Source organism: Cucurbita moschata, unplaced genomic scaffold (genome assembly GCF_002738365.1).
Source record: "Cucurbita moschata cultivar Rifu unplaced genomic scaffold, Cmos_1.0 Cmo_Scf00024, whole genome shotgun sequence".
NCBI lineage: Eukaryota > Viridiplantae > Streptophyta > Magnoliopsida > Cucurbitales > Cucurbitaceae > Cucurbita > Cucurbita moschata.
In genome coordinates, this window is record NW_019268540.1 from 3,256,027 (window position 1) to 3,277,598 (window position 21,572).

The window sequence follows — 21,572 nt, forward strand, 5'->3', positions numbered from 1 at the left end:
ATCAAATTTTGGACATGATAATTCCACTACCGATCTTATATATATTTTTCCCTTTAGTGCTCTTTTAAATTTAATTAATCAACTTTTGTTATTTCCTTGGGAGACTACTCGTCTATCCTCTTTTTTCCCCATGCTTGGGGAAAGTCCTTTTTCAAAATAAATAACTAAAATGGAAGCTTTTGAGTCTATTATGTCTTTAATAAATTTGAAATTTTACCAAATTAATTGATTCATTTTAAAATTTTAATTTTGTATCTAGTAGATCGATAAATTTTAAACCAAATTGAAAGATTAGGTATTATATTTGTAACTTTTAAAATTTAAAGATCAAATAAAACCGATTTTAAAATTTTTGGACTAAATTTATAATTTTTGCAATTTTAAAATTCAAATGTAATCAAAAGTTGACCAAAGAGACTCCAACTAAAAATAAAAATGATAATTTTTTTTTTTTTTTTTTGTAAATAATTAATTTTCAAGTGAAACTTTAAAAATAAAATAAAATGGAGTGCCATATTTTAATTTTCAACTTGAAAATATAAATTTAAATAGTGGGTGTTTTAGGATTATTAGGTACAAGTTCCGTACCTCCAAAACCCACTAATTTATAGACACTAGGGACATTTTTTAAAACAATGCTTTTTTTTTTTATTGTAAAAAAAGAAATTGATTTTGTTTGGGTTTTGGGTATGAAAGTTCAAAGAATGAAAACGAATGAATTATCGGTATGAATTATCGTTTGGAATAAGATTATCTGTATAGTAAATATTGGGAATAACGATTTCAAAACCTTTTTCAATCATTCAGAGCTCGTCACAATCGAAACATATAGTGACAAAATTGATCTCATCGCTAATCAAAGTACGACACATTTAGAACTTGTTTTAAACAATGGTAGAGTTTTTAATTACTTAGAAATAAAAACTAACACTTAAAAACCAGATTAATTTGGTATAAAACATCATATATCATTTAAATTATAAAAAAATTAAAAATAAAAATAAAAATGTTACTCACATTATTTTTTATTAATTTTATATTATTTTATTTTATAATTTGAAAATTTTTTTGGTCCACCTTACATTTACTGACATTTATGGGACACCTTACATTTAATGCACCTTTATCTACGAACACAATAAACATTAAAAATATCCACTTTTTATTTTTCTTTCCAACACAATAATTATAAAAATATTTTAATAATTCACATTTCTTCTCTCCTTATATAGTTCCTATTAAATCCTATTTTTCATTCTTTTCGTAATTTCTTCGATCTTAACCTTTTTCCATTATAGATCTAGAAATAAGCTTACAAAGCCTCCAAGCATGCTCTCTCCAAGCTTCCAATCGACTCGATTTTTATTCTATTGCGAAGAAATAGTTGCAAGTGATCAAATTGTAAATCTACTCTTGTAGAGAGTTGTGGTGTGTTCCTACAAAATAATTTAGATACTTGTATCGGTTTGATCTTGAGTCGTAGAAAGAATTGATTGCTCTTTTACTCTTGAAGTCGTAAGAAGAGCGGTGTAGCGATTGGGCCCTGATCCGAAGAAAGAATCGAGAAAAGTTTATTCAACAAAAGGCCCTTGAAGAGTGGAATAGGTCGAGTTTGACCGAACCACAAATCTCGCTTAAATACCCTATTGGGATTTCTTTAGTTTGAAAGAGTGCAAGGTTTGAGAAACCAAAGAACATCCAATGCTCTACTACCTTCTTTTTCAGCAACAGCAGGAGAAGAAGAAGATACCTCTTTTAACACCTTTTCCTTCCCCAATTCTACAATCATGTCCTTCTCCATCTCCTAAACACAAAACACACACACATGTTCAATCACACAACTTCAAGGAACATCATCATCATTATCAATATCAACTTGTTTAGTAGCATACCTTTAATCTAGATTTCGTGCCCTTTGAAGGGGTGATCTTGTTTGGTGCCATGGAAAAGCATTGAGGAGACGGTGGATTGGTTCGGATTTGCAGTGCTGCGGTATCCTCTCTTTCGTGTCGTCGTACCTTCTCCAAGTCCAGAGAGATCGGGATGTTTTCTCTATCTCCCGCAGTTTGGCTGCATTAAGTATTGTATAAACTCATCATTGGCTAACAACACTTAAACATGGTCTGAAATTGCAGGAACATTGTTAGAACTTCATTGAGTTCTGTATCATGAGCTGCCCCTATTGACAAAATCGAACTAATCCTGGAATAACAATCTGCCTATTGACAAAATGAGTGATGAATCGAAAGAACAGGAGGGAGTCCTACGTCGGCTGAATAAAGGGGATGATTATGAATTTATAAGTAGGCACCAAAAGCAAAACCATAAGAACTCATGCTCAAGGTGGACAATATCATTGTTAGACGAACATGACTCTCCACAATGGTATGGATATTGTCCACTTTGAGCCTAAGCTCTCATGGCAAAGGCCTCAAACCAATGGAGAGTGTATTCTTAGATTATAAACCCATGACCATTCCCTAAATTATCCAATGTGGGACACTTTCATCCAACAATCATATCATTGTGGAGGGTCGTGATTCCTAACACATGAACAAGAAATTGACAAGCAGGCACTGAATAAACTGAACCAGAGTCCAAAAACAAGAAGATTGATAAGAAAATTACTCACATATTGATTCTTTTCTTATGCTTCACACTGTTTTTGATGGATCCATCAGATTTCTCTACACTGAGTTCACCAAATGGCTTCCTCTCTTTCACCGAATTCTTCAACAGAACCTCCTTCTCTACACATTTCTCCACGGCCAATTGCTTATTATCCTCTCCCTCCCTTACCCTGATTGCCATTCTCTTTATCTCATTACAAAACTCTGTAATTTGGTTCAGAATATCTCGCCCTGCAAATAAGTTCCTTGCTGAAAGTGTGCTTTTCAGCGATGGAGCCGCCCCATTATTGTTCTGTCGTTCATCCTCCGCCATTGGCTTCTTCTCAGTGCTGGATTTGATCTCTGCCTTAGTGAAGACAGCCTTGGCTGTGTGGTTTTGAGGCGTTGAGAAATTGGGATTCTGATTCTCATTGTTTGAGGATTGAGGATGCCCTCTTCCCTTCAACTTTCCATCTCTGAATTATCCCAAAAAAGGAAATACACAAGAACTTCAGATCTATTTGGAATGAAGAAGATCGATCCAAATGTGCAATCTGCTAAAACTGAAACTGTTGGATCATTGAAGTACCTTCCCTTCCGATCACTGAATCGAACAGTTTCAGAGCTATATCCCGGGCTTGTAAGCTTCAATGGAAAGAAACCAGAAATTTTAGGAAAAAAAGAACTACGTGCCCTAATTTGGTCAGATTATCTCAACTCAGAAACGCCAACAACCAAATCTAGAAAATCTTGACATTCTTTCCACACTTCTTGCCAATCAAACAGTACGAAATCAAAGAACACGAAAGAAATCGGTACCTTCGAAGGAGTTACTCGAAGTAGCTCTTCAGCAGTTTTCGGATGCTTACAATCTACACAGAGTCAAAAGAAAACAACACTTATCACTATCTAAAGAGCAGAAGAACTCCAGAGAAGTAAAGAACAGAGATCGATCAAGCGGAAAAATAAGCTCACCAGGGCGACAAAACCAGGCCTCATCATCGACAGCGTCGTGAATCGCGGTAAAATCAACCCATTTCGGTGCGTTAATGTGCTCGTACAGTTCGTCCTCCACGAATCTCCATTGAACATTTTTCCAGTAGATCATTGCTGCTTCCATTGTTGTGCTACCGCAAAATAGAGAGAAGATGAGCCGTAGAAGAAGATGAAGATTTGACCGTTAAGTACGCTGGAGAATTCTCTGCTCTTTCGTGAACGTCTTTGTGCCCAGCTTGTCGGTTCTGACCGTTGGAGTTTTTTTCTCAATTATTATTTATTTAATTATGATGTAAATTGTTTAACGTTTGGGCCGGTTGGGTTGGGCTCATCGGCCCATTTTTACCGACCCGACCCGACCCATATTTTAAAGATTATTACGAAGATAAAAAATATTTGACTTCATCACTATTAATTTTTTTTATATTCGAGTGTAACATGTATGGTAAATAAATTGAATTTTTTAGAATAATTATAAAAATAAACCGACAACCCAATGCACCCGAGTGTTGGATTTTGAGATATAGACAAAATGGGGATGAGGAAGCTTTCCCCGTCTCAACCCCGCCACCAATTTCATTCCCTGTCCCTACAAAAACTCTCCATTACTTCGTTACTACTTTTGATATATAATAAAGAAGAAAAATATTCCTAAAAACTTATCATCGTTCTCACTATTTCGTTTACAAATTTGGAAACAAATGAATGACGAAATCTAACCTACGAACACGAACACCGTGGTTCAATGCAAATCAACACGAATCCCCCATGAAAATGGCTACAAAACAAGCTAAATTTTTGGTAAAGAGTTGAGAAGTTATAAGAGTACTTAGTTAAGTAGAGATGTACAAAATGGTGAGAAGAAGGCAAAACTGGGAAAAGATGAAGAGGGAAGGTGTGCAAAATGTTAGAGCTTCCAAAATCTAGTGTCCGTTATCACTGCCCGCCCGACGCATCCGTGCTTTCGTCTCCGAACACCTCGATGTTGCAGATTGGACAAATCTGATCGACACGAACGAGTTAGAACGAAAATGGTGGGAAGTATAAAGACATGAGAAAGAAAGTCTATGAAATTAAACCAACTTTGTTGATGGTCAGCCATTTGGTTATGCATTTGTTGTGGTAAAAATGCTTGCAAGGTAATTTTATTTGCTTCTCCCCTCTCTTGTACCTCATTTGGCAGATCACACATCTGTTGTCAAAACAAAATAAGTATAATTATATCGTACCGAGAAGGTACGGGGATCTATACCCAGCTAGCAACTTAAGACGACTTGAAGAACGTGATCTATAGCTAGCAAATTGACATGGATATACAAAAACCCGAAAAACCGAACAGAATGTGTTAACTTTCACAGTGTGAGGGAAAAAATAGGTCCTGTAACGACCCATGTTCATCGCTAGCAAATGTTGTCTTTTTTAGGCTTTCTCTCAAGGTTTTTAAAATGCCTCTACTAGGGAGAGGTTTCCACATCCTCATAAAGAATGCTTCGTTCTCCTCCCTAACCGATGAGGGATCTTACAATTCACACCCCTTTGGTGCCAACATCCTCGCTGCACACTACTCGGTGTCTGGCTCTGATACCATTTGTAACGGCCCAAGACCACTACTAGTAGATATCGTCCTCTTTAGACTTTCCCTTTTGGGCTTCACTTCAAGGTTTTTAAAACGCGTCTATTAGGGAGAGATTTCCACACCCTTATAAATAATACTTCGTTCTCCTCTCCAACCGATGTGGGATCTCACAATACACCTCCCTTCAGGGGCAGCGTCCTCACTGCATACCGCTCGGTGTCTAGCTCTGATATCATTTGTAACAGCCTAAGTCCACCGCCGGTAGATATTGTCCTCTTTGGGCTTTCCCTTTCGGGCTTCCCTCCGAGGTTTTTAAAACGCGTCTGCTAGGGAAAGGTTTCCACACCCTTATAAAAAATGCTTCATTCTCCTCTCCAATTGATATAGGATCTCACAGGTCCATTGGACTTCAGGATAAAATTATCCGAAACAAGCATCATTTTAAAAACCGTTTTCCAATAGGTCCTTCTAAGCTCTCATGACAGGAAAGTTCCTATATCCTCCAAGTAATGCAGACTAGCAAACATCGAAACCATACCTTTCATCTGGCTTTTTTCTCGAGAAAAAGCTCGTTAACTTGCATCGTGCAGTCGGAAGCAAGCTTATTTGTTCTTCGGAAAGACCCCGACTTTCGGTTCCAACCGATTCACCCAAGTCCAACAGTTCCTGTAAAACCATGTAAGATAATCCACAGTCATGGCTCAGTCATGGCTAACACACAGTTCCATTGTACTTTTCTTTGTTATATAGTAAGCTTCTATGGTTCCCATTTATAAGACAGCCAACCATAGTTCTATGGCCCTAAGAAAATAGTGTCTTGTTGATAATTGAACCTACAAAACCTTCACTTTAAAGCAAAACAATCACGGGTCCGGTAAAACATTGGTTTCGAGCGTACAATAACTTCGACTTCTATGTGCCACTCGATTACGGATCTACCGACATCTTCTAAAACATGTTATAAAACTAGTTCAATTTCTAAACGTTATTGTAACAGCTCAAGCCCACCACTAGCAAATATTGTCCATTTTGGCCCATTACGTATCGTCATCAGTCATATGGTTTTAAAACACGTCTATTAGGGAGAGGTTTCCACACCCTTATAAGGAATGTTTCATTCCCCTCTCCCACCGATATGGGATCTCACAATCCACCTCCTTTAGTGGCCCAGCGTCCTCGCAAGAACACCGTCCGGTGTCTGGCTCTAATACCATTTGTAACAGCCCAAGTCCATCGCTGCAGATATTGTCCGTTTTGGCCTGTTACGTATCACCATCAGTCTCACGAGTTTAAAACGTGTCTATTAGGGAGAGGTTTCCACACCCTTGTAAGGAATGCTTCGTTCCCCTCTCCAACCAATGTGGAATCTCGCAGTTATAGTACAAAGCTTACCTCATAGGTCATGTGGTCAGGATCAATCTCGTCTTGCCATATAGCCTAAAGAGACGAACAAAAGAAGATGGATTTGATGAGTTTCAAACCTTTGATGATAATAGCGAAGAACGTAAACCGATCCCGAACAACTTTTTGATTAGCCATTAAGTAGATGATAGTCCTAAGAGAAAAAATAGGCATATTGCATATCAAGAAGAAAGCATCATACTTGAGAAGTACTGGTCTCCTCCTGATGACTTATATCACCTACAAAACAAAAGATGCCGATTTTCGACAATTCAACTCGACATTTTGGTCACGAAACAAACGGACTCGGTATCATATCAAAATGATCAACGCTTACATTCTTCTGGCATAGAATGAGTATCTACAACATCCTCCTCGACCGATGGTGCATATGTCGGTTCAGGAACATCGACATTCACCGTCGAAGGATACTCCCATTCCCTTTCACCAACATCAACCGAAGGAGGCAAATGTCGACTTTCCTCCAAAGGGTCGTAATACGTGTTCCCGTGATCGGATACTCCAAATTTGTAACATTGCATATTCATTGACCAATATGCATTCCCCTAAGAAACAAATCACCATACATTTCCAATACTAATCACTCTCTCAACTAAGAACACTAGAGTTCATCGAAAAATTTCACGGTCGCTTCCTTACCTGATCGATCAATGGCACGGCATTGGCATAAGCAGGCACTTGATGTTGGTGAAGCCCTTCAAAGAAATCCATGAAACTCTCAGTAACTGTGTAAGGGAAGCCGCCGCCATCGAGGTAGTGTAGCTCCATTTGTCTATCCTCATTCATCTTAAACAAAAAAAAAAACACAAAAACAGAACATATCAAACAAAAACACGACACGAAATGAACTTGAAACCTACATTATCCACAACCATCTATTTGGGGGAAAACAGCAGATTTACAATTTTGTGTTCCAATGAAATAGGAAATAGACCCTAAAACACACAACAGCATAGAAAACATCAAACAAAAACGTTAAAGAAAACGAAAAACAAACTTACATTAGAAATTGTTTCGTCCCCAAAAGAAGAAAACAAGGGAAAATCCTACAAATTTGGTTTGTGGACAGCGAAACAGAAACTCCCCCGACAGAGGAAAAATGTGAAGAATTGGACAGATGTAGACAAATGAGCACAAAAGATGTAAGAGAATCCTAAGAATCAGATAAAAACAGACAAATGAGCAAAGAAGAAACAGGTACAGATCCCAGTATTCCTTAGAATCCTAATAATATTCACAGAAAACTAAAAACAGAGCCAAAAAAAAAAGAACAAGAAACATAGGATGAACAATGGGAGGTGAAGAAACGAAGAAATAACCTTATTTTTTGTGTTTCTCTCACTAGAACCTGTGATTTGTAGCAGAGTTTAAGGAGAGAGAGATGAAAATGAAAGGAAATGAGGAAATGGGTTTGTATTGTGTTGCTTGGTTGGTTCTTGAATTTGTTTTGTGGCTATAATCCACATCCCATCTCTGAGCAAGGGGAAGGTTTTTGAGCTCTGCTTTTATGGGCTTTCAAATCTTCTTCAAATGGCCAAGTTCATGTATTTTTATTTTTTTTATTTTAAATAAAAATAAAAAGATTGTATTTTTCTCGAGAAAATAAAAAATAAGAAAAGGGTGGTCCACTCCACTCTATGCCATGGCCTCATTTTATTTTTTTTATTTTTTTATCTTTTTTTTTATTTTCTTGTTGGCCAAACATGTTTCATGTCAGAAACACTATTCAAGGAACATAAAATAAATTTTTTTTTTTTAAAAAAAACAATTTCCTAAATTTCATAGGTAATTTAAACATGTTTGATGCATTTGTTATATTACTCGAAAGTAGTTTGTTACATCATTTTTTTTAATTATGTATATGTAGAACAAGTAGTCACATCAGTTAGAGAAGGGAACGAAGCATATTGTCACAATCACACTTTCATAGCAGCACACTTGCGATTGTGCGACACTCACTTCCCAATAACAACTGAGTTAAGTCTATTTGTTCTTGTGTCGCCTACGGACAGACGACGTATACGAAGAGATTTCGAAAGAGAGTTTTGAAAGCAAGATTTGAGAAATTGAAATTGGTATTATATGGGAATGTAAGTAAAATGCAACAACAACGGCTTACTGCATATAACTAACGGGTAGGGATCGGTTAGAGAAGGGAACGAAGCATTTTTACAAGAGTATAGAAACCTCTCGTTAGAAAACGCGTTTTAACACTTTGGAGAGAAAACCTATAAATGAAAGCTCAAAAATGACAATATCTACTTGTTGTGAGCTTAAGCCGTTACACAATATACAGTATTAGTAATAACAACTTTAAAATATTATTTTTTTTGCATAATTTTTATCATTATTTTTTTTTCATGTGGGAAATATAAATAAGAAAAGGAGGCAGCTTTAAAGTGCAAAAACAGGATAAGATGTTGGGTTTTTTTTTTTTTTTTTTTTAATTAATTTTGAGAAATTTTGTGGTCTAAAAGTCCAAGTAGTTGAGAGTACCAAAACCAACTGCCTTGTCTGGTTGTATGTTGCTTTGTGTTTGTGTCTTCTCCCAATACCCTTATGTCTTTCCATTCCCAAACCTTTTACTATTTTATTCATTCTTACTATCTTACCTTTTTCATCCTTAATTATTATTTCTATCGTATTCGTCTCCTTCCCTTTTTCCCGTACCACTTATCTCTACATCAAATTTTAAATCCCGATCCACCACCTTAGGAGTCAACATCCTCACCGGCACGCCACCCGGTCTCTAGCTTTTGTACCATTTGTAACCGCTCAAGTACACTACTACCATGTATTATCCTAGCTTTCACTCCTGAGCTTCCTCTCAAGGTTTCTAAAACGCGTATCCTAGGGTTGGGTTTCCACATTCTTATAAAAAAATGTTTTGTTCTCCTCTGTAATATACATGGGATCTCATAATTCACCCCATTTGGAAACCCGGCATTCTCGCTAGCACTCTGCCCCGTGTCTAGCTCTAACACCCTCGAGATCACTACTAGTAGATATTGTCCTCTTTAAGCTTTTCCTTCTAAACTTCCCTCAGTTTTCCACTTTCTTATAAGAAATGTTTTGTTCCTCTCTCCAACCGATGTGAGATCTCATATCGTTTTCTTTTATTTATGTTTCAAATTTTTATTATCGAGAATCGAGTAAACGTAAGAGTAACAGCTCTTCTGTTATCTCGTAGCAACCTTTCGAGCAAAGTGTTAGCTTAAATATTCGACACCATTTTCCGTCACTTTAAGATCAAACCCAACAAATGCTAATCAATATAAAGATACTTTACGAGTAACATTACATGTCGATATCAAAATTACGATCAAATCCGTGAATAATTTGTGAATTTAATATATGAAAAAAAAAATAATATTAGTAATTACAGGTTGGGTTTAGGGAGAGTGTAGAAGAAGTGAAAATGGGTCATAATCATAATCATAATTACATGTGAAGAAAAAAAAAAAAAAAAAAGTAAAAATTGTTGGCTATGGAGAGGGACCACTACAAAACCTTGCTCCCAAGCAACGAATTAATTCTTTTTTACTTTTATTTTAATTAATTTAATTATTTGCTTATGTGGAAAAAGGTGGTCAACAATTTAACAAAATTAAAATTTTAAAGAAAAAAAAAGGCAATTATTCGCAAGACAGGGTCTGGACGGGTCAACCCGCTAATGTTGGGGATTACTTCTCATAATTATGTTATTTCTTCTATTTTCTTCCTTTTTATTATTATTATTAATTAGATTTTTTTTTTTATTGGGTTTGATAAGACTCGAAATATTATTTTAAAAAAAAGTGAAATTTTGTATAGAAAATGTTAATGTTGGTTGAAAATTCAAGTATAAAATAAATTAAATAAAAAAATTTAGAGATGATTTTTTTTTTTTTTAATTTTTGTGTCTAATTTTTATTGCTTACCATTTTTTTTTATTTTATATTCTTTTATGTTTTAAAATTAGTTTTTATAGTTTTAAATTAGTCTCGATTTTTTTCTTCGATAACAGCATGCAAGTGTGTGGGTCCTTTGGTTACATTGAAGAATCTATGAGTCACCTCGGTTTATAAAATGACAGAGACCATTTTTTGGGTTTTAAAGATACGTTCATTTAAGATCATATTTTTCGTTAGTTCTACAAATTTGATCATGGTTTATGAAGTTTGTGTCTCAAGACACTATAGTCCTAGATCCGGTACATTATTACTGAGAATTTATTTATTTTTTACGAGTCAACAGACATATTTTAACGTGAAGATAAGGATAATTTGGCACTGGGGGTAGATAGAGGGGTGAATTTTAACTAAATCATAAAATGAAAAAAAATATATATTTTTTTTTAAATTGAGGGAGAGAGTGAGTATATTGTTTTTTTAAAAATAAAAAATAAAAAAGGTAAATAGAGGTAAAAAGTGAAAAATGGGGTTGCTTCGCAGTTCCCCATGAAATCTTTATAGAGACGTAAAATCAAACAAAAGAAAACTGTAAATCGGTAGACGACAAGACGAAGAAGGAGAAGGTTTTAATTTACCAAGGATGAGTTGGGTGGGTGTGTGGGACCTACCTTTTTTTTACCTTTTACAATTTTGTCTAAAAAGCCTAGACGACGCATCGCCTTTCCTTTTACCCAAACAGTAAATAAAATTATAAAATAAAAATGCCTCCATTTTACGTTCTCGAGGGGATTTATTTTTGTCCCCAACATTTTCGGAATTGTTTTCATTTTTATTTACCTTATCCAATTAAACCTTCAAATTTTAATAACAACCAACGCTCTAAAATGCTCTAAAATATTGAAATAAATTAAAATTTAGCCTACCTCACTTCAAATGCTCTAAAATATTCTAAAATATTCTCTATCGTTTGACTATAATCAACCCGATTTTATCATATTATCAGAATTATACATGAGATTTTTAAATTTAAAACAATAATAAATATACGTTATTAAATTTTAAAAATGTTTGATTTTGGTTAATTTAAAATTCTATTATCTAATTAAATATGGATGCTATAACTCATTAATGAATTTAGTTTTCTAATCCAAAAGGAAGCATATTTTTAATTATTTAAAACAAATTAAAAGTAATAAACCAGTGGAATGCACACAGATATGATATCTTAAGATAGAAACACGTTCAAAATGTAAGTATAGTGGAACAGCCACATGAACATTCTAATTATTTTCTCAGTTGAATAAAAGAAAAAAACAGAATAAAATTCCATTATGTTGTCCGAGAAATTATTTTGAGATTCTAAAACACATCTAAAAACTCTGGATGATCTCAGTCCAAAACTAAATTATAGCCCCTTAAACGGAGATATTAAATTGAGTTCGGGAATTACTCCCTCAAAACTAAATTATTAAACGAAAATAAATCGCTGGAAAAAAGTCCAAATCTTTGGAAACTGAACCCAACTTTGGAGGACACGGCCCGCCTTAGCCGCCTCCGGATCCGTATTTCTTTCCGAACACGATAACCTGCAACTTGTCGTAACCAGCGAGCACACCAGCACCAGCAACGGCACGGAGGATGTTAGCTCCGGCACCCTTGAACAGAGACTTCGCACCCTCGTTCTTCAAGATTTGAGAGAAGGCATCCAATGAGCTCTTGTACTTCACTGCTTCACCAGATGTCATCATCATTCTTCTACGAACAGTGTCAATTGGGTATGATGCAAGCCCAGCACCGTTGGTGATCAGCCAACCAAGGGCGAAACTAGCGAAGAAGCTATCCTGTACAGCCCAACAAATGGGAGTAAATGGCAAGTACATCTCAACCCAGACATACTATATGGACAAAGTTTACCTGAACAAACTAATGAAATCGTAAGAAACTGACCTGCAACTTTCCGGTCAAAAGAACTGGCTTCAAGGAATCGTACATTCCGAAGTACAGACCACGGTACACGATGATACCAACACAAGAAATGTTAAATCCACGGTAAAGACCAGCAATACCATCGGACTGCAATGTCTTCCTGTAAACATCAACCAGTCCATTGAATTGCCTTCCACCACCACCTTTCTTAGCAGCTTTGGCATCGTTTGCCAATCGGGTACGAGCATAGTCAAGGGAGTAAACGAAAAGGAGGGATGAAGCACCAGCTGCACCACCTGATGCCAGGTTACCAGCAAACCATTTCCAGTAACCATCCCTATCTTTCTTGAAGTTGAAAAGTCTCTTGAAGTAATCCTTAAATGCAAAGTTCAATGCCTGGAATAAAATTTCATAAAACAATTAGCACAACACAAAATTGAGAAAAAGGAGAGATTTAATCAGACAAAGGTAGCAAAATACTAACTTGAGTGGGGAAATAACGGATGACATTGGCAGTGTTTCCTCTCCACAATGAACCAAAACCCTCATCTTGGATTGTACGCTTGAAACAATCACCAATACCCTTGTATGGCTCAGACAGACGTCCAGCTTTAATCATCTCATCCTGGTTTTGAATTAAGAGCTTGACACGTTCAATTGGGGCAGCGGCTGTCTTGGATACTGCGGCAGAGACACCACCCATGAGAAAATCGAGCATAAAGTTTCCTTTCTCAGCAGGGGCCGCAACAAAAATGGGGGAGGCAGTAGAGGCAACCCTAGAAAGATCAGTTGTAGCAACGCAGGATTGCACAGCAGGGTATTGAAAAGCAGCATTTGAATAATTGCTGATTGATGCACGCCTCTGGTAAAGTGCAGGGTTCCTGAAGCCATCATCACAGGCTCGGAAACCAGAAGCAACCCCAGACTGAAGGGAGAGCTGACCAGCAACCTTCTGATAGATGGTGGGATGTCGAACCTGATCGGCCATGTCTACTTCCCTGCAATAATTCCCAATGCCCTGGTCAGATGATGACTAACACTCATTTCAAAATAGAAACAAGGGATGACAAAGAGACACTATCCACACAGCAATGAACCAAGGCTCTAGTTTTGGTAGGGCAGAAAGATATTAAAAGAAAACGGGACATACGCAGAATTGAAGAAGAAAGTATTAAATACGCAAGGAATGATGCAAAATGTGAACGATTCTACAACTCGTTGCAAACAGATCCGGTACAAAAGAGAAACTGCAGATGAGATTAGAAATCATACTACAATGGCATCCGATCGTTTAATGCATTGTGAATATCCAATCGCTAAAAAAAAAACGCTAAATAAGAAAGAAAAATAAAAAGGTACAAACACACACCAGATTCAGATCCAGCTCGAGGCATATAAACTAACGAGCACATTCATCAATCAGAACAGAACCATAATTGAAACCCGCTTATTAAGAGCAAAAATTGAGTAAAATTACTTACAAATTGAGATTAAACCATCACCACGAGACCATAGTAAACAATATCATGACAAAACGAGAGGTTAAATTTTAACTCGTACAAATTGATTTGAGTCAACAAAAAAAAATGAAAACATAGCAAACCAAAACCATAAAAAAAAATAATAATAATAACATCAAAGATTCCCTTCACTAACTTCAACATCATAATTCCAGCGTTCGTTAAACTGAAGAACAGCAGCGAAAATAATAACAAACTACCCTATATGCGTATACATCTAAAAAATACAGTAAACAAACAGAAAAAATAAACACGACGTACAGATCTTGATCTAGAAACAAATAAAATAAAACCAACTAAATGAAATCCATGGAATCATAATCTTAGCAAAAAGGGACCGATCAGATCCAAAAAAAAAAAAAAGCACAAGAAATAAGTGTTAAGAGTCACTTTTACCAAAAGTAAACCGTAATGAAAGTGCAAGTATGAAGAACTAGCGGATCTAAGAGTGAATTGATAGTAGTTAAAAGAGAAATTATGGATCTAAAAGCGAAAGAGAGGACCTTAGGAGGAAACTGATGGCCGCGAGGGAATTTTGGAGGAGTCCGCCGCGGCTACAATGTCGCGTTTGAAAAAAGCGAATACTGCAGACCAAGAGAGGGCTTAGATCTGTATCAGTTTAGGGTTTATATTGCAACGAACGAGAGATCGGCAATTAGAGGTTTAAATGGGCCGAGATTCCACCGGGTTGGGCCTCTACTTCATGGCCTTCACCCGATATATTTAAAACAAATAATATGAAAAAATAATTAATAGAATAATAAAAGGATAAATCGATGCAAATATTTTAAAAACAATATATATATATATATATTTGTTTTTAAAGTTTTTAAAATTATTTATTTTATTTCTAGTTAAATTATATTCTTCAAAAAGAAAATTTATGAATCATTAATTTATTATTTTATTACCATATATGAACACATCAAATTATATCTTTTTGTTGTTTCCAAATATATTGATAATTTTTTTTAGTAATAAGTACAAAGTTAATCTATATTCTTCTAGCTTATATTAATATATTTTTAGAATAAAAACGTTTTTTAAAATTACAAATTATGCATTAAATTTTAAAAAGTGTTTGTTTTTTTAATTCCAGAATAAATTAATCTAAATTTATATTATATATTTAAAAACAATGGTTTTGTTTTATATTTATTAATATTTTGGTTCCAACTTTGACTCCGTCTACATTGTTGACTTTGACCATTCACTTTATGGCATAATGGTTGAATTAAGTCAATTTTATTCGCTTATAAATTTATAGGATTAAATACAAAATTAATAATGTACGAACGCATTAATAACATAAAATAGAGTAATTAACAACATTATGACAATAGAAATGATGAACATGGGAACATCATATAGAGTAGTGATTTCTCATCAATGTAACAAAATATGGGTTTAATTAATTTGGATCAGAACACTTTGAAAGGGAGACAATGAGTGGCAGTGTTTGCCACACTAATCAAACAGGTTCTACAAAAATTGATTCCAATCTCATAAATGGGTTTGTTTAGCCTCCAAAAAACTAAATATTATTTGAGGTAAAAGAAAAACCGCAGGACCAAGGGAGCCACCAAACTCTTTTCAAACATGATCTTCTTCTCAAACATGATCTTCTTCAACATCTACAAACTCAGAGTAGTAGTTGTGATTGAGAAGGAGGAGGTCATGTCTAAGCACCGCCTGATCCGTATTTCTTTCCGAACACGATCACCTGCAGCTTGTCGTAACCGGCGAGCACACCAGCGCCAGCAACGGCACGGAGAATGTTAGCTCCGGCACCCTTGAACAGAGACTTGGCACCTTCGTTCTTCAAGATCTGAGAGAAGGCATCCATTGAGCTCTTGTACTTCACGGCTTCACCAGATGTCATCATCATTCTTCTACGGACAGTGTCGATTGGGTAGGATGCGAGGCCAGCACCGTTGGTGATCAACCAACCAAGGGCAAAACTAGCGAAGAAGCTATCCTGTATAGCCAAACAAACGGGAGTAAATGATAAGTACTACATCTAAACACAGACATCCTGCAACTTTTCTATGGACAAATCATACCCAAAACAACTCATGAAATCATAAGCAAACTGACCTGCAACTTTCCGGTCAAGAGAACGGGCTTCAGAGAATCGTACATACCGAAGTATAAACCACGGTACACGATGATACCAACACAAGAAATGTTAAATCCACGGTAAAGACCAGCAATACCATCGGACTGCAATGTCTTCCTGTAAACATCAACCAGTCCGTTGAATTGCCTTCCACCACCACCTTTCTTGGCAGCTTTGGCATCGTTTGCCAATCGGGTACGAGCATAGTCGAGAGAGTAAACGAAAAGAAGGGATGAAGCACCAGCTGCACCACCTGATGCCAGGTTACCAGCAAACCATTTCCAGTAACCATCCTTATCTTTCTTGAAGTTGAAGAGTCTCTTGAAGTAATCCTTGAAAGCAAAGTTCAATGCCTGGAAAAAGTTGAATAAAACAATTAGCACAACACAAAATTGAGAAAAAGGAGAGATCTAATCAGCCAAGGTAAGAAAAATACTAACTTGAGTGGGGAAATAACGGATGACATTGGCAGTGTTTCCTCTCCACAATGAACCAAAACCCTCATCTTGGATTGTACGCTTGAAACAATCACCAATACCCTTGTATGGCTCAGATAGACGTCCAGCTTTAATCATCTCGTCCTGGTTTTGAATCAAGAGCTTGACACGTTCAATTGGGGCAGCGGCTGTCTTGGATACAGCGGCAGAGACACCACCCATGAGAAAGTCAAGCATAAAGTTTCCTTTCTCGGCAGGGGCCGCAACAAAAATGGGGGAGGCAGTTGTGGCAACCCTAGAAAGATCAGTGGTAGCAACACAGGATTGCACAGCAGGGTATTGAAAAGCAGCATTTGAATAATTGCTGATTGATGCACGTCTCTGGTAAAGTGCAGGGTTCCTGAAGCCATCATCACAAGCACGGAATCCCGAAGCAACCCTCGACTGAAGGGAGAGCTGACCAGCAACCTTCTGATAGATGGTGGGATGTTGAACCTGATCAGCCATGGTTAGTTCTTCCCTGCAAAAAATCCCAACATCCCAATAAGACGATGAAAAATCCTCATTGCGTATTCAAATGAAGGGAAAAAAAAAACATCTAATATTAAAGGTGAAAGAGACAAGACTTTACAACAAAAAATGCAGTAGTTATACTCCAGTTGTACAAAGAATAAAATAAAGCTAAAGGAGAGTTTCAGATGTTCCAGAGTCAACATGTCAAACATCTTTACACAAAACTAACGATACTATAACAGAACAACCATAAAACGACTACAAGGAAATTGAATCTAATAACAAAACCCCAGTAAAGAGTTCAAAGAAATCAGGCGTAACACATATTCCATGTCACTGCAAATCACTTGATGAAATATATAAAGCATCAAAATCGCTAAAAAGACAATAACATTTTAGAAACAGGCGCCAGATTCAGATCCAAATATATTAGGATCATAAACCTTCGGATTAAGCTAACAAAATTGACACAGATAAGGGGAGAAGGCCAAAAAGTTAAAAAGATACAAAACAAAACTAACAAAGGTCAAAAAAATCAAACCACTCCAGCATCCCATCCATCAACTCGCAAAGCAGAATTTCACCCTAACATTCAACCGAATCACAGCAGATCAAATCAAAACAACAGGAAACTAATGAAATCTGAATCTAACAAGAACAACAACAACAACACGGGAGCAGCAAATCCAAGCCATGAAAACACAATCCCAGAAAGCGGGAACAAAGAGATCTCACAAAATATAAAAACCTATTTACCTACGAATCTGTACACAAAGTGATGTAACATGAACAGATAGATATATAGAACAGAAGGGTGAAACGAGATGGAAAGTGTAAGGCGGATCTGAAAGTAAAAGGGAGAGAGAAGGAAGAAATGGGAAATACCTTAGCTAGTGGCAGCGAGGGATTGTTGGAAAAAGGAGCCGCCTATAAAATAGCGTTGGAGAACAGACAGAACAATATATATAGTAGAGGCATTTTATTTGATTGGAGGTTTAAAATGGGCCATTGGGCCGGGCCGGGTTGTACTCCGAAAAACCCAATAGGCCTAAAACCGAAATGTGAAATGTCCATTTAACCAGTTCCTCGATTAAATAAGAAAAATAAATTCATAGGCTTGTCACGTAGATTTAGGGGATTATAATATTTAAATTTTATTTTTAAAATTAAAATATTAAAATATTTTGTGATTTTTTTATTTTTTTTAATTCAAATTATCTTATAAAAATGGAGATTATCCCTAAAAAAATTATTATGTTTTTGTTGGAGATTTATTTTTCATCCAAAATTTATATTTTATTAAGATAAGTTTTGAATCTTTTTAATGCAATAAAAAACTAAATTATATTTTTTTTAAATAAAAACAAAATATACTAATTCATGTTTACTATAATTAAAATTTTTGTACCATATATTTTTTTTTATTAATTTTGAAATTTTTAGACTACAAATTAAATTACTATGCCCTAATCATTTCATGGCCACGAGTACTAATAATCAATTAAGGTACTCCCGATTGAGGTTAAATACATAAACCATCACTGATCATTCACGGATAGGTGAGTATTAATACTCAATAAAGTACTTCCCTGAGTTTAAATAAAAAAAAAACTATCGACTATATCTAATATAATTTTTTCTAAAATTATTTTTACATAATTCGTAACATGATTCACTGTTGCTAAAATTAGTGATTGGTTATTTGTAACTCATGCCATTAAGTCACAAACATATTTGTAACTTTTACCATCAGGTCTTACCTGAGTCACAAACATATTTGTAACTTTTACCATTAGGTCAAGAAAATATTTGTAACTCTTACCACATTATTTTACCAGAAAATATTTGTAACTCTTACCACATTATTTTACCATTAGGTAAAGAAAAATATCTGTAACTCTTACCACATTAAGTCACAAACATATCTTACCACATTATTTTACCATTAGGTAAAGAAAAATATTTGTAACTCTTACCATATTAAGTCACAAACATATTTGTAACTTTTATCATTAGGTCAAGAAAGTAAAACAATTTAGAGAGGGTAAATAAAACATTTTAAAAAATACAAAAACTAAAACATTTTAGAAAAAAAATGTTTTTGTCTAATCCCATTTTATTTACAAAAACTCTTAGATAGGATTTAAATTTTCTAATTTTTTAATTCAAAGTTTAAATATAAATTTTTAAAAATAATTTAAATTATCATAAAAAAAAGATCATTAAATTCTACCTAAATATCTGTGATTGAGGTTTAGGATAATAATTATTAAAAGACTAGCAAGATAATTTCATGTAATATGATAATTAATATTCCGACATTAATGTATTTTTTAAAAAGTTTTTTATTTCTTGAATTTGGGTAGATGGTGAATATTCTGAGGGTATAATTAAGCCATAATGACAACAAAAACAAGGCAATGAGCAATTTGAAGTACTCAACTATCCCATGAAAAAACGTATACAAATTCATCATTAATATCAATTTGCTTTTGTTGACTTCAACTCTTCAAAAACCAAAAAGACTGGGCATTGACGAAACTTCTCACATACCTAATAAAGAACAAAACACTATTTATAAGGTGTGGAGCATTTTAAATTCATAAGGAAAAACTCAAAAGAGAAAATCCAAAGAAGATAATATCTGAACCATGGATCTGGATCATTACACACTATCCCAATTACCCCAAGAGAGGTCACTAAACACCCCTGCCAATTGAAATGATAAACAACGTAATAAAATATGGGTTTAATTCATTTGAATCAGAACACTTCGAAAACAAGACAATGAGTGGTACTGTTCGCCACACTAATCAAACAGGTTCTACAAAAATTCATTCCAATCTCACAAATGGGTTTAGGAGAACAACTCCCTCCCTCCAACAACTAAATAATATTATTTGAGGTAAACATAAAAACCGCCGGACCAAAGTCCACCAAACTCTTTCGAGAGATGTTTCATCAACTTCTAAAAACTGGAGTAGCTGTGATTGAGGCTATGTTACCCCGCTTGAGTTAAGCACCGCCCGATCCGTATTTCTTTCCGAACACGATCACCTGCAACTTGTCGTAACCGGCGAGCACACCAGCACCAGCAACAGCACGGAGAATGTTAGCTCCGGCACCCTTGAACAGAGACTTGGCACCTTCGTTCTTCAAGATCTGAGAGAAGGCATCCATTGAGCTCTTGTACTTCACGGCTTCACCAGATGTCATCATCATTCTTCTACGGACAGTGTCAATTGGGTAGGACGCAAGGCCAGCACCGTTGGTGATCAACCAACCAAGGGCAAAACTAGCGAAGAAGCTATCCTGTATAGCCAAACAAACGGGAGTAAATGATAAGTACTACATCTAAACACAGACATCCTGCAACTTTTCTATGGACAAATCATACCCAAAACAACTCATGAAATCATAAGCAAACTGACCTGCAACTTTCCGGTCAAGAGAACGGGCTTCAGAGAATCGTACATACCGAAGTATAAACCACGGTACACAATGATACCAACACAAGAAATGTTAAATCCACGGTAAAGACCAGCAATACCATCAGACTGCAATGTCTTCCTGTAAACATCAACCAGTCCATTGAATTGCCTTCCACCACCACCTTTCTTGGCAGCTTTGGCATCGTTTGCCAATCGGGTTCGAGCATAGTCAAGAGAGTAAACGAAAAGAAGGGATGAAGCTCCAGCTGCACCACCTGATGCCAGGTTACCGGCAAACCATTTCCAGTAACCATCCTTATCTTTCTTGAAGTTGAAAAGTCTCTTGAAGTAATCCTTGAAAGCAAAGTTCAATGCCTGGAATAAAATTTCATAAAACAATTAGCACAACACAAAATTGAGAAAAAGGAGAGATATAATCAGCCAAAGGAAGCAAAATACTCACTTGAGTGGGGAAATAACGGATGACATTGGCAGTGTTTCCTCTCCACAATGAACCAAAACCCTCATCTTGGATTGTACGCTTGAAACAATCACCAATACCCTTGTATGGCTCAGACAGACGTCCAGCTTTAATCATCTCATCCTGGTTTTGGATCAAGAGCTTGACACGTTCAATTGGGGCAGCGGCTGTCTTGGATACAGCGGCAGAGACACCACCCATGAGAAAGTCAAGCATAAAGTTTCCTTTCTCAGCAGGGGCCGCAACAAAAATGGGGGAGGCAGTAGTGGCCACCCTAGAAAGATCAGTTGTAGCAACACAAGATTGCACAGCAGGGTATTGAAAAACAGCATTTGAATAATTGCTGATTGATGCACGTCTCTGGTAAAGTGCAGGGTTCCTGAAGCCATCATCACAAGCACGGAATCCCGAAGCAACCCTCGACTGAAGGGAGAGCTGACCAGCAACCTTCTGATAGATAGTGGGATGTTGAACCTGATCAGCCATGGTTAGTTCTCTTCCCTGCAAAAATTCCCAAGATCAGATTATAAAAAATTCTCACTTCAAGTTCAGGAGAAGGAAAAAAAAAACAAAATTGAAGATAAAAGAGATTTGATATTCCAGATACACAACACTTCAAACATCTTTACACATTGCTTACACTGAATGA

The 21,572-nt window shown here is 35.9% G+C and overlaps 4 protein-coding genes across 8 annotated transcripts in view; all 4 read right to left on the reverse strand.

The window, feature by feature from the left end:
* Window positions 1–1,589: 1,589 nt before the first annotated feature.
* LOC111460702 lies at window positions 1,590–3,873 on the reverse strand. The gene is made up of 6 exons (XM_023103949.1): window positions 3,585–3,873; window positions 3,429–3,481; window positions 3,199–3,254; window positions 2,633–3,085; window positions 1,893–2,070; window positions 1,590–1,804 (listed from the first exon to the last, which is right to left on the reverse strand). Exons 1-6 carry the CDS (start codon window positions 3,727–3,729, stop codon window positions 1,658–1,660), a joined length of 1,032 nt encoding a protein of 343 aa, XP_022959717.1. The 5' UTR covers window positions 3,730–3,873; the 3' UTR covers window positions 1,590–1,657.
* Window positions 3,874–4,230: 357 nt separating this feature from the next.
* On the reverse strand, window positions 4,231–8,099 carry LOC111460703 (E3 ubiquitin ligase BIG BROTHER). 2 transcript variants are annotated; one of them, XM_023103952.1, is made up of 8 exons: window positions 7,605–7,890; window positions 7,243–7,389; window positions 6,920–7,148; window positions 6,785–6,822; window positions 6,574–6,618; window positions 5,720–5,847; window positions 4,689–4,797; window positions 4,231–4,607 (listed from the first exon to the last, which is right to left on the reverse strand). In XM_023103952.1, the coding sequence occupies exons 2-8, from the start codon at window positions 7,387–7,389 to the stop codon at window positions 4,542–4,544; spliced, it is 762 nt and encodes a 253-aa protein (XP_022959720.1). In that variant the 5' UTR covers window positions 7,605–7,890; the 3' UTR covers window positions 4,231–4,541. The 2 variants fall into 2 exon arrangements, with proteins under 2 accessions (XP_022959720.1, XP_022959719.1); XM_023103951.1 differs by lacking the exon at window positions 7,605–7,890 and adding an exon at window positions 7,923–8,099 and having other exon boundaries at window positions 4,232–4,607.
* A 3,698-nt stretch (window positions 8,100–11,797) lies between these two features.
* LOC111461123 (ADP,ATP carrier protein 1, mitochondrial-like) lies at window positions 11,798–21,444 on the reverse strand. 4 transcript variants are annotated; one of them, XM_023104612.1, is made up of 5 exons: window positions 17,897–17,963; window positions 16,502–17,018; window positions 16,040–16,414; window positions 15,666–15,920; window positions 11,798–12,082 (listed from the first exon to the last, which is right to left on the reverse strand). In XM_023104612.1, exons 2-5 carry the CDS (start codon window positions 17,003–17,005, stop codon window positions 12,041–12,043), a joined length of 1,176 nt encoding a protein of 391 aa, XP_022960380.1. In that variant the 5' UTR covers window positions 17,006–17,018; window positions 17,897–17,963; the 3' UTR covers window positions 11,798–12,040. The 4 variants fall into 4 exon arrangements, with proteins under 4 accessions (XP_022960380.1, XP_022960381.1, XP_022960379.1 ...); XM_023104613.1 differs by lacking the exons at window positions 15,666–15,920; window positions 16,040–16,414; window positions 16,502–17,018; window positions 17,897–17,963 and adding exons at window positions 20,069–20,323; window positions 20,443–20,817; window positions 20,906–21,444; XM_023104611.1 differs by lacking the exons at window positions 15,666–15,920; window positions 16,040–16,414; window positions 16,502–17,018; window positions 17,897–17,963 and adding exons at window positions 12,444–12,818; window positions 12,907–13,420; window positions 14,446–14,578 and having other exon boundaries at window positions 11,798–12,337.
* Window positions 21,412–21,572, reverse strand: part of LOC111461157 (ADP,ATP carrier protein 1, mitochondrial-like) — a 2,267-nt gene continuing 2,106 nt past the window's right edge. Inside the window, exon 5 of the mRNA XM_023104655.1 lies at window positions 21,412–21,419. Within this exon, the coding sequence (XP_022960423.1) occupies window positions 21,412–21,419 (8 nt within the window). The remainder of the gene's footprint in view (window positions 21,420–21,572) is intronic.